Here is a 13,249-nt window from a genome sequence, read left to right on the forward strand (position 1 = left end):
AGCTAACACCCATGGTTAGTGATTTGTACATTACGTATCTATTTATCTATATTGATATGTATATCTATATCTATAGAAATATAGATATACATTATCCAACAGGGTGGAAGCAATTACATTATTTACAGTGAACATCACATGAGAAGATGGTATGCAGAGAAAGGTTATGAGAGGATGTGAGATGGGTTCATAGGTAGAGAATGTTATGCCAGTGTTTCTCTTGTAACATCTGAAATAAAAGTGAATTAAATCCAAGTTTTTGTGACCATTCTAAGGTTAAAGACAATGTTCACTGACAGGTCTGAACACTGTTTAAAGTAACTTGGGAAAGACAGCAAGGAATGGGATAATAGTATAGCTTGGTGTGTGTGTGTGTGGGGGGGGGGGCTGGTCTACTACAGCCATAGATGGACAGAAGAGAGTATGGGGCATTAAATGGGAGTGGGTTTGGGCAGAATTTAGACAATGAGTCTCAGACCTGGCAAGGTACATGATACATACAGATAGCTATGGATAAACTTCTACTGACCTTCTCGTGTTTATAACTACTGTAAGAAATATGGACACATGCATGGGGCATTGCTCTAGTAAACATTAGTGCTACTTCTTAAAGGGGGGACGGGAGAAGATAAGTGCCAGAACCACTGTACTATGTAGAAGGATACATGCTATACAGAAATGTTTTTTTCTAGCTTTCATGAAATGCTGTAAATCTGCAGTGATAATGAACAGTCACTAGCCTAGAGAGTTTCCAAGCTAATTAGACAAGTAGGGGTCCAAGTATTTGTTTGTCTATTGCTGCGTCACTAGACATTTTAGAAAGATGCATCATTATATCAAAGTAAACCAAAACCTTTGTTCTTTCACTTGTGTTTTGTTTCTGTGAATTTTGTTTCCATCTGAAATAGTTTGTGCCACTCATGCAATTCTGTGTGCATCAGCAGCTTTGCCCAGGGAGTAGAGGATACGGGTCTGAACTGTTCGTAGACCTTCTAATGTATAAACAGTCTGTTTAATTATGAAAAAGTGCAACTTGATGTGGTCCGAAAAAAAAAATGTCATCAAAAGATTCTAGGTTCAAAAGAATTCATGAATTCACAAAGACCAAAATACTGCATGCCACTTGCATATAACCAAAACTTTTGGTAAACGGCTAAAGTTCATTAATGAAACACAAAAGTAGATCACAAAGGAATTTGACTAGAAATTGCTCAGTGACCTCTAATATTACTGGACGATAAAATGACTTAGATGTTTGGTACAAAATGCATGCTATGTGCTATTGTTTCTTTACAATCAGCTTGTTACTTACTGCTGCAATGACCAGGTTGTCCTCTGCGTGTTCCACTTCATCTGTAACAAGACTTGCTCCAACATCTTCATCATGTTCTGAGGTTGACACATCTGCTACTGTATCTTTGATGCTTTCCAGTGTTTGATCTCCAAAGTCCTGAACATCCTACAAAATGAATGTAACATTAAACAGTAGTTAAACAGAGTATTCTACTTGTATGGAAAATGAATCTACAATGTATCTGTCAGACTAATGTTTACTGCGAAAAGAAATTCAAAAATCAGGTTTTTAAGATAAGTAAATATTTTGTGTTTGTGGGAAGAGTGTGTGTGTGTGTGTGTGTGTGTGTGTGTGTGTGTGTGTGTGTGTGTGTGTGTGTGTGTGTGTGTGTGTGTGTGTGTGTGTGTGTGAGATTGCGTGTGTTTACTTACTCATAGTTAGTAAGTTAACCAGGGTAAAACATTACTGATTTTCAGGTTTAGTTTGGGGAGAACTGAAACAAAATGAAAGGCATGTTGTTACAGGAAGATTACAATTGAAAACAAACTTAACAGCATTTTGTTGTAGGAAGCTTACCAGAATTTGTTTAGATAGTAAAGAGTTAGTAGCTAGATAGGTAACACCTATGGTTACTGATTCGCACGTTATGCATCTATATAGCTATATATCTGGTTTAAAAGCCCATGTTTGCTCTTGTTTCCCACCTTTCCTGCAAGTAGTCTAGTCCAGATACAGACTTGCTGTATCCAGGACTGTTTGAAAGCTTCAGAGCAGTGCCAGAGCCTGCTCTTAAAATTTTCCCTTAGATCTACTATTTCTCTCCTCTCCTGCATTTATACTACCTTATTAGTCTAGCACTTTACCAGACTTCTTGTAGCAATTATTGTAGCACACAAGTGCTACCAGCACTAAACATTCTACAAGGAAACAGATCTAGTACTTATTATCAATGCCCACCCCACCAGGCATGTCTAAAGTTCAGTTCCCTGTGCTTTCTCCAATTAACCTGGTGAAGTTGGGCATCCTGAGGCAATGTAGCAACTGCCTCATGTACACTGACAACCCTCTCCTCTTACCTTCCAACACTCAGATTTGTGAGAGATGCACTTATATATCCAAACTGGAAGCCATGCACTCTTCAGCCAAAACCGGAACAGCTGGTGAAGAGGAGAAGGTCAACACTTGCACCACACCACATGGAACACATAGCCCTCAGCAACACACACCAGCACTGCCTTCACATAAAAACAAACCATACACCCACCTTCGTGGAGGCTTTCAATAAAAATCTACCCAACAGCAGAGACCTCCAAGGCAGAAATGCACTCGACCACCACAACACAACACTAATCACTAGATACATAACTCTCCTAAACAGTGTGCCACTCAACCAAAGCGCCTAAAGTAAAACAGCATGCCCAGCACACTAGTCTTAGGTGACTCAATGGTGAGGCACACTGATGTCGCACTCACTAGGCTGAATAAGGAGAAAGTAACAGTCAGCTGCTTGTCAGGTGCCAGGATCCACCCCCCCTGCAAAGGTAACCACCATGAAAAACTTCTCCAAAGCTTAATTTGGGATCCTAAAAACAGAGGTGGCTAACTTCACGGCACCCATGCAAATGGAGAATAGCTGCGTGACTGCAGAATCATACATCAAAGCACTGTATGAACACGTACACAAATGCATGGATCTCGCCATACCCAATAGAACCAAGACACTCACCTCCCAAAAAAGGAAGCCAATCTGGTGGTCCCCTGCCATAAACAAACTCTACAACAGAAGGAGGAAACTGATGCAGAATAAGGTGAAGTCCCAAGACTAGAAAAACTCCCTTATCTGCCTCAACAAAGTTGAGATCCCTCATCAAATCCTCTAAAGCTAGGTATGAAAACAGAACTGCAGCAGATAGTAAAGACAATCACAAGGCCTTCTATAGTTAGTAAAGAATCTCCATGGCAAAACCCAGACTGCTTTGAGCTACTGCACAATGGTACCTCCTATACTGAGCCAACAGATATTGCCAGTATACTGACCGACAGATTCAGTGCCAACTTTACCCCCCCCCCCACAAGGACCAATCACAATACGAGTAGATTGCCAGGCATCCAGTATTACTGCTGCACAGGTTAAAACAGCACTGTCCAAGGCCAAGAATACTACTTCTATGGGACGTGACAATATCTCTGGTTGTGTTCTACATGAACTACAGAGTGAACTGGCACCTCACCTGTGTGCCCTGTTCAATCACAGCCTCACCTCAGGCTTTGTGCCTGTTGAATGACGCACTGCTACAGTCATCCCTCTCCACAAAGGAGGAGCGACTACATACCATGGGAACTATCGCCCCATTAACCTGATGAGTCTGATATGCAAAGCTATGGAACACACTATCATGGACCTAATAAACAAGGATATAGGGAATTTCCAAACTCTGGATCCCACACAGTTTGGCTTCTGAGCAGTGCCAGAGCCAGCTCCTCAATTTTTCCCTTAGATCTACTAGTTCTCTCCTCTCCTGCATTTATAATAGCGTATTAGTCTAGCACTTTACCAGACTTCTTGTAGCAATTATTGTAGCACACAAGTGCTACCAGCACTACACATTCTACAAGGAAACAGATCTAGTACTTATTATCAATGCCCACCCCACCAGGCATGTCTAAAGTTCAGTTCCCTGTGCTTTCTCCAATTAACCTGGTGAAGTTGGGCATACTGAGGCAATGTAGCAACTGCCTCATGTACACTGACAACCCTCTCCTCTTACCTTCCAACACACAGATTTGTGAGAGATGCACCTATATATCCAAACTGGAAGCCATGCACTCTTCAGCCAAGACCGGAATAGCTGGTGAAGAGGAGAAGGTCAACATCTGCACCACACCACATGGAACACATAGCCCTCTGGAACACACACCAGCACGGCCTTCACATAAAAACAAACCATACACTCACCTTCGTGGAGGCTTTCAATAAAAATCTACCCAACAGCAGAGACCTCCAAGGCAGAAATGCACTCGACCACCACAACACAACACTAATCACTAGACACATAACTCTCCTAAACAGTGTGCCACTCAACCAAAGCCCCTAAAGTAAAACAGCATGCCCAGCACACTAGTCATAGGTGACTCAATGGTGAGGCACACTGATGTCGCACTCACTAGGCTGAATAAGGAGAAAGTAACAGTCAGCTGCTTGTCAGGTGCCAGGATCCACCCCCCCCCCCCCTGCAAAGGTAACCACCATGAAAAACTTCTCCAAAGCTTAATTTGGGATCCTGAAAACAGAGGTGGCTAACTTCACGGCACCCATGCAAATGGAGAATAGCTGCGTGACTGCAGAATCATACATCAAAGCACTGTATGAACACGTACACAAATGCATGGATCTCGCCATACCCAATAGAACCAAGACACTCACCTCCCAAAAAAGGAAGCCAATCTGGTGGTTCCCTGCCATAAACAAACTATACAACAGAAGGAGGAAACTGATGCAGAATAAGGTGACGTCCCAAGACTGGAAAAACTCCCTTATCTGCCTCACCAAAGTTGAGATCCCTCATCAAATCCTCTAAAGCTAGGTATGAAAACAGAATTGCAGCAGATAGTAAAGACAATCACAAGGCCTTCTATAGTTAGTAAAGAATCTCCATGGCAAAACCCAGACTGCTTTGAGCTACTGCACAATGGTACCTCCTATACTGAGCCAACAGATATTGCCAGTATACTGACCGACAGATTCAGTGCCAACTTTACCCCCCTCCACAAGGACCAATCACAATACGAGTAGATTACCAGGCACCCAGTATTACTGCTGCACAGGTTAAAACAGCACTGTCCAAGGCCAAGAATACTATTTCTATGGGACGTGACAGTATCTCTGGTTGTGTTCTACATGAACTACAGAGTGAACTGGCACCTCACCTGTGTGCCCTGTTCAATCACAGCCTCACCTCAGGCTTTGTGCCTGCTGAATGAAGCACTGCTACAGTCATCCCTCTCCACAAAGGAGGTGCAACTACATACCATGGGAACTATCGCCCCATTAACCTGATGAGTCTGATATGCAAAGCTATGGAACACACTATCATGGACCTAATAAACAAGGATATAGGGAATTTCCAAACTCTGGATCCCACACAGTTTGGTTTTGTGAAGGGCAGATCATGCCTGCTTAACTTGGTCGACTTCTTTGAATCAGTCACCACAGCTGTGGATGAAGGCAAGGTGGTTCATATAGTCTACCTTGATCTAGCCAAGGCTTTTGATACCATTCCCACTCAGGAATCATAGAAAAACTCACTGTATCCCAAGTCCCAGAACCGCTGTACTATGTAGAAGGATACATGGTATACAGAAATGTTTTTTTCTGGCTATCATGAAATGCTCTAAATCTCCAGTGATAATGAACAGTCACTAACCTAGAGAGTTTTCAAGCAAATTAGCAAGTAGGGGTCCAAGTTTTTGTTTGTTTACTGCTGCTTGACTGAACATTTTAGAAAGATACATCACTATATCAAAGTAAACCAAAACCTTTGTTCTTTCACTTGGATGTTTTGTTTCTGTGAATTATGTTTTCATCTGAAATAGTTTGTGATACTCATGCAGTTCTGGGTGCATCAGGAGGATTCTCCAGGGTACAGATGATATGGGTCTCTACTGTTCTTAGACCTTCTAATGTATAAAGAATCTACTTAATTATGAAAAAGTGTAACTTGATGTGGACCAAAAAACAAACATGTTTGCCATCAAAAGAATCTAGGTTTAAAAGAATTCCTGAATTCAGAAAGAGAAAAATATTGCAGGCCACATGCATATAACCAAAATGTTTGGTAAATAGCTAAATTTCATTAATGATGGATGTAAAAGTAGACCAGAAGAAATAATTTGACTAGAAATTTCTCAGTGAGCTCTAATATTACTGGATGATAAAAGGATTAGACAGATGTTCGGTACAAAATACATGTATTGTGCTACCGTTTCTCACAATCAGCTTGTTACTTACTGCTGCAATGACCAGGTTGTCCTCTGCTTGTACCACTTCATCTGTCACAAGACTTGCTGCAACATCTTCATCATGTTCTGAGGTTGACACATCTGCAACTGTGTCTTTGATGCTTTCCGGTGTTTGATCTCCAAAGTTCTGAACATCCTACAAAATGAATGAAACAAACAGTAGTTAAACATAGTATTCTACATGTATGGAAAATTAATCTACAATGTATCTATTAGACTAAAGATTACTCCAAAAAGAAATTCAAAAATCATGTTTTTAATACTTTTTTTTTTGTGTGTGTGTGTGTGTGTGTGTGTGTGTGTGTGTGTGTGTGTGTACGTGTGTGTGTTTATTTGCTTATAGTTAGCAAGTTAACCAGGGTAAAACATTGCTTATTTTTAGGTTTGTTTGGGGAGAATTGAAACAAAATCAAAAGCATATCATTACAGGAAGATTGCAATTGAAAACAAATTTAACCGCATAATGTTCTTGTAAACTTACCAGAATTTGTTTACATAGTAAAGAGTTATTAGGTAGACAGTTAATACCCATGGTTAGTGACTCATACATTATTTATCTACATAGCTATACAGATATTAATATATGTTATCCAACAGGGGTGGAAACAGTTACAGTTATTTACAGTGAAGATCAAATGAGAGGAGGGTATGCAGAGAAAAGTTCCGAGAGGAGGTGAGATGGGTTCATAGGTAGAGAAATAGACTGTAGAAAATGTGTTGTCAGTGTTTCTGCTGTAAAATCTGAAATAAATGTGATAAATTAAATCCAAGTTTTTGTGATCACTCTAAGGTTACAGAGTACGCTCACTGACAGGTCTGATCAGTGTTTAAAGTAACTTGGGAAAGGCAGCCAAGTAATGGGATAACAGTATGGCTTCAGGGGATGATCTATTACAGCTATGAATGGATAGAAGAGAGTATGGGGCATTAACTAGGGACTGGATTCAGGCAGAAGTCAGACAATGAGTGTCAGACAAGGCACTGTACTCGATATGTGTACTACATAGCATGGATAAACTGCTACTGACCTTCTGGTGTTTATAACTACTATCAGAAAAATGGACAGATTACGCATGGGGCATTGCTGTAGTAAACATTAGTGCTATTACTTAAAGGGGGGATTGGAGATGATAAGTCACAGAACCACTGTAATGTGTAGAAGGACACTTGCTATACACGAGTGTTTTTTTCTGGCTTTTATGAAATGCAGTAAATCTACAGTGATAATAAACAGTCACTAACCTAGAGATTTTTCAAGCTAATTAGACAAGTAGGGGTCCATTTATTTGTTTACTGCTGCTTGACTGGACATTTTAGACAGATGTATCACTTTATCAAAGTACACCAAAACCTTTGTTCTTTCAGTTGGATGTTATGTTTCTGTGAATTTTGTCTCCATCTGAAATAGTTTATGACACTCACTCAGTTCTGGGTGCATCAGCAGCTTTGCCCAGGGAGTAGATGATATGGATCTGTACTGTTCTTAGACCTTCTAATGTATGAACGGTCTATGCAATTATGTAAAAGTGCAACCTGATGTGGTCCAAAAAACAAAAATGTTACCAAAAGAATCTAGGTTCAAAAGAATTCATTAATTCAGAAAGACCAAAATATTGCAGGCCACATGTATATAACCAAAACTTTTGGTAAAAAGCTGAATTTAATTAATGATGGATGGAAAAGTAGATCGCAAGAAGGAATTTGACAAGAAATTGCTCAGTGACCTCTAATATTACTGGATGACAAAAGTACTTAGATGTTTGGTACAAAATGCATGCTATGTGCTATTGTTTCTTCAAAATCGGCTTGTTACTTACAGCTGCAATGACCAGGTTGTCCTTTGCATGTACCACTTTATCTGTAACAAGACTTGCTCCAACATCTTCATCGTGTTCTGAGGTTGACGCATCTGCCACTGTATCTTTGACACTTTCCAGTGTTTTATCTCCAAAGTCCTGAACATCCTACAAAATGAATGTAACATTAAACAGTAGCTAAACAGAGTATTCTACTTGTATGGAAAATGAATCTACAATGTATCTGCTAGACTAATGTTTACTGCAAAAAGAAATTCAAAGGTTATGTTTTTAAGAAAAGCAAATATTTTGTGTTTGTGGGAAGTGTGTGTGTGTGTGTGTGTGTGTGTGTGTGTGTGTGTGTGTGTGTGTGTGTGTGTGTGTGCGTGTGTGTTTACTTACTCATAGTAAGTTAACCAGAGTAAAACATCATGTATTTTCTGGTTTAGTTTGGGGAGAATTGAAACAAAATGAAAAGCATATTGTTACAGGAAGATTACAACTGAAAACAAACTTAACAGCATTTTGTTCTAGGAAGCTTACTAACATTTGTTTAAAGAGTTATTAGCTAGATAGTTAACACCCATGGTATGTGATTCATAGGTTCATAGGTAGGTACTAGGCTATCTGCCCCAGGGCATTTATAAGCCTAGCCAGAGTTTGTCAGCTTTCGCTGCCCCACTGATTAATTAACTGATCTTCTGTCAAGCAGAGCCAATGAAGTGATCCCAGGGGTGTATTTTCTGTTACCCATCCACTCGACAAGGTTGCTCTTGAAGAGTGTTAGTGAGGGGCTCTGCCTTATGTACTTTGGAATTTTGTTCCAAAGCATGGGGAGTCTCTGTAACAGGAATCTATCCCTCCAGCATGTTCTATTTATTGTTGTGGCGAGGTTTAGCTCACTAGAGTGCGTGGCTCGCAGTGACCTAGATTTCTTTAGGTGGAGCATGTCCATCAGTTCTGAGTTGGAGATGGCTTTGTAAGTCAGGCAGAGATCACCTCTCAGTAAGCGATATGCCACTGAGTACAGCCGGAGTTTTTTCAGTCAGGTTGCATAGCACATATTTTTGAGGCCAGTAATCCTCTTGGTGAGGTACATTTGTGGTCTTTACAGCTGTTGGAAGTGTCTTGTGAGGTACATTCCAAATGGGGCATTGTACTCTATGATGGGTCTGATGAGTGACGAGTAGAGGGGCACTATAACCTCTATTTCTAGATGCAAACCCTTTAGTAATTAGATGGGCCACACAGAAGGATTTCCTAAACTACTTTGGCAATATGATTGTCAAAGGAGAGATTACTATCTACCTGGGTCCCCAGATCTCTTATTACCTCTTCTGTATTAAGGGGGCTGCCACCTATGTGGTAATTTGTGGGTGTTTTGTTTTTTCCAAATGGGATGACTATGCATTTTTTGGCATTTAGCTTGAGGCCATGACTTTGACACCAGGTGTCTGTTTCAGTAAGGCCCTTTTGGAGGATGTCCGTGTCAGCTGGAGAGTCAATTATGTCTCCCAGTTTGCAGTCATCGGCGAATTTGGTTAGCCATAGTCCTCCTGTGTTTTCCTGTACTTCTGAGAGGTATATGCTGAACAGTAAGGGTCCCAGGACCGAGCCTTGTGGGACACCACTTGTGACTGGTTTAGAGTCGGACCTGGAGCCCACTATTCTTACCATGTGAGTTCGGTCTGTCAGCCAGTTGGCAACCCATCTCGTGACATAGGGGTTTATGTTCAGGCTGGTGAGTTTTTCTGTAACACTTGAGTGGGAAATGGTGTCAAAAGCCTTGGCGAGGTCAAGGTAGGCTGTGTGAACCACCTTTCCCTCGTCTATGCCCTTGGTGACTGTCTCGAAGAAGTCAACCAGGTTTAGTAGGCATGATCTGCCCTTAACAAAGCCGAACTGGGTTGGGTCAAGTGTTTGGAGGTTCCCAATGTCTTTGTTAATGAGTTCCATGATGATGCATTCCATAGCCTTACAGACCAGGCTAGTCAGGCTTATGGAGCAATAATTACCAGGGTCAGTTGTGGCCCCTCCTTTGTGGAGAGGAATAACTGTTGCTGTGCACCATTCTATGGGCATGTAGCCTGTGGAGAGGCTGAGGTTGAACAGCGTGTTTAGGTGGGGGGTTAGTTTGTTCTGTAGTTCATGCAAGATGCAGCCTGGGACACCATCTGGCCCCACTGACGTTGTGTTTTTGGCTTTTGAAAGGGCTGTTTTCACCTGTGCATCTGTGATTTCCGGGACACTACACTTTTCCAGTATTGTTGTGAGCTCTTTTGGGGCTGAGAGGGGGGTGAAGTTTGCACTGAATCTATCTGTCAGGATGTTGCCAATATCAGTAGGTTCAGTATATTTTGTGCTATTTTGCACTAGTTCAGTGCATATCTGCGAGTTGCCACTTAGATTCTTAACATAGCTAAAGAAGGCTTTGCGGTTATCTTTTGAATCCCTGGCTACTTTTCTTTAGAAGTTAGCCTTGGATGATTTTATCATGGACCTTAGTTTCTCACTGATACTGATTAGGGATGTCTTTCCTTCTTGGGATTTGCTTTCTTTCTGAACTAGTTTCCTCCTTCTGTTGTATAGCCTTTTTATGGCAGGGGTCCACCAAACTGGTTTCCTTCTCTTAGAGGAGTGACTCTTGGTTTTCCTAGGGATGGCGTGATCCATGCATCCTTGTAGGTGCTCATAGAGTGCATTTGTAAAGGTTTCTGCATCTTGAGCAGCGTTATCCTTTAGCGTGGGGGCTGTGAAACTTACCAACTTCTGTCTTAAGTAAGGTGAAGTTTGCTTTAGAAAAGATTTTTACTGTGGTTTCCTTAGTTGGGGGTGATGGTGGGGTGTGGACATCCAGAGTGATTAGTTTATGGTCTGATCTAACCAGTGATGGGTTGATCTCTGGTGTGGAACACCTGTCGCTCATGTTGGTGATGACCAGATCCAATATGTTTTCACCTCTGGTAGGGGAGTTTACCAGCTGATTCAGGGTGTTTGAGTTGATGAATTCCAGGAAGCGATGGGCCTGGGAGTTTGTACTCGAGTAGTTTTCCGAATTAATGGTAGGTTATTTGAAATCGCCCAATATCAGGTGTTCGGTAGGACCTTCATGTTTTCCATTGTCTCCAGAAAGGTGGAGTGGTGGTCCTGGATCATGGAGGGTGATCTGCAGCAGGCCACAATTTGCATTGCAGATTTGCACGATGTTAGTTGCACATGGACGATCTCACAGGTATCATGCTGTGCCACTAACCTGGAGGTGTAGGTATCCTTGATGAATATGGATATACTCCCTCCTTTTGTGTTTCGGTCCATGTTCTGTGGCCAAAATCTGTGGTATGAGTTGTAGCCCGGTAGTGCTGAGGTGCTCTTTGGAGCCTTCAACCAGGTTTCAGTTACTGCACAGATGTCGATGTTCTCCATACTGAGGAGTGCTTCAAGCGCGTGCATTTTGAGATTTAAACTCCTGGCATTGAGTAGCATAACCCTCAGTTTTTTGTTAATTGTGCTGTTTACAGAGGTGGGTTTGACTTTTGAGCCTTGACTAAAAAAGGCACTGTGGGGGCAGCAAGAGCCTTGACCAGTATTCAAAAGCTTAGGGGTGACAGGTGCAAGCCGTCTCTTGTGAAGCAACACAGCTTGTTGAGCATGTCGTCCCAGGCTGACAGACACTGGATCCCCTTTGAATGACACCAGAAGCTTAGCCAATTGTTGAAATTGATCATTTTTTTCTTTATACTGAGGTATCATTCTTGGTGAGGGCAGGATGCTACTCAGGGTCATGGATCTATAAAGCTATACAGATATAGATACACATTATCCATCAGGGGTGGAAGCAGTTACAGTTATTTACAGTGAAGATAAAATGAGAGGAGGGTATGCACAGAAAAGTTAAGAGAGGAGGTGAGATGGGTTCATAGGTAGAAAGGTAGACTGTAGAAAATGTGATGTCAGTGTTTCTGCTGTAAAATCTGAAATAATAGTTACAAATCAAATCATCCAAGTTTTTGTGATCACTCTAAGGTTACAGAATATACTCACTGACAAGTCTAATCAGTGTTTAAAGTAACTTGGGAAAGGCAGCCAAGTAATGGGATAACAGTATGGCTTTGGGAGCTGAACTATTACAGCTATGGATGGATAGAACAGAGTATGGGGCATTAACTGGGGAGTGGATTCAAGCAGACGTCAGACAATGAGTGTCAGACCTGGCACTGTACATGATACATATACATAGCCATGGATAAACTGCTACTGACCTTCTGGTGTTTATAACTACTGTAAGAAATATGGACACTTATTATGCATGGGGCATTGCTGTAGTAAACATCAGTGCTATTACTTAAAGGGGTGACTGGAGATGATAAGTCCCAGAACCACTGTACTGTGTAGAAGGATACATGCTATACACCAGTGTCTTTTTCTGGCTTTCATGAAGTGCTGTAAATCTGCAGTGATAATGAACAGTCACTAACCTAGAGAGTTTTCAAGCTAATTAGACAAGTAGGGATCCAAGTATTTGTTTGTTTACTGCTGCTTCACTGGCCATTTTAGAAAGATGCATCACTTTATCAAAGTAAACCAAAACCTTTGTTCTTTCACTTGGGTGTTATGTTTCTGTGAATTTTGTTTCCATCTGAAATAGTTATTGACAGTCATGCAGTTCTGGGTGCATCGGAGGTTCCCCAGGTAGTAGATGATATGGGTCTGTACTGTTCTTATAGGGTTACCATCTGTCCCACTCTGCGAGGGACAGTCCCTCTTTGGGCAGTTGTGTCCTGACAAAATGTATTAAAAATGGCAAATGTCCTGTGATTGTAGGACATAATTATGTCCCATATTTAATGTAATAGTTGGATAAAATAGTTATTTCTGTATCTAAAATACCTAAATGTTACAAGAAACAGAATAAGCAACTAAACTGCTACAGGCATAAGCTTTTATTTAGGCAAAAAAGTAAAGTTCTATCCTTTGTACTGACCGTGGGTATGTGTCAGCCTGTAAAATCGGATGTCTGTGCTGAAAATGTCCCACTTTGGCCATTTGAAAAGGTGGCAACCCTATGTTCTTAGACCTTCTAATGTATAAAAAATCTACTTAATTGTGAAAAAGTGCAACTTGATGTGGACCGAAAAACAAA

At 41.3% G+C, this 13,249-nt stretch overlaps 1 protein-coding gene across 1 annotated transcript in view; it reads right to left on the reverse strand.

The window, feature by feature from the left end:
• Positions 1–13,249, reverse strand: part of SYNE2 (spectrin repeat containing nuclear envelope protein 2) — a 3,814,665-nt gene that overhangs the window by 1,529,724 nt on the left and 2,271,692 nt on the right. The window contains exons 75-77 of the mRNA XM_044073561.1: positions 8,131–8,277; positions 6,303–6,449; positions 1,313–1,459 (exon numbers count right to left, since the gene is read on the reverse strand). Of these exons, the coding sequence (XP_043929496.1) occupies positions 1,313–1,459; positions 6,303–6,449; positions 8,131–8,277 (441 nt within the window). The remainder of the gene's footprint in view (positions 1–1,312; positions 1,460–6,302; positions 6,450–8,130; positions 8,278–13,249) is intronic.

This window comes from Protopterus annectens, chromosome 6.part0, assembly GCF_019279795.1.
Source record: "Protopterus annectens isolate FY-2018-M chromosome 6.part0, PAN1.0, whole genome shotgun sequence".
In the NCBI taxonomy this organism is placed as follows: domain Eukaryota; kingdom Metazoa; phylum Chordata; order Ceratodontiformes; family Protopteridae; genus Protopterus; species Protopterus annectens.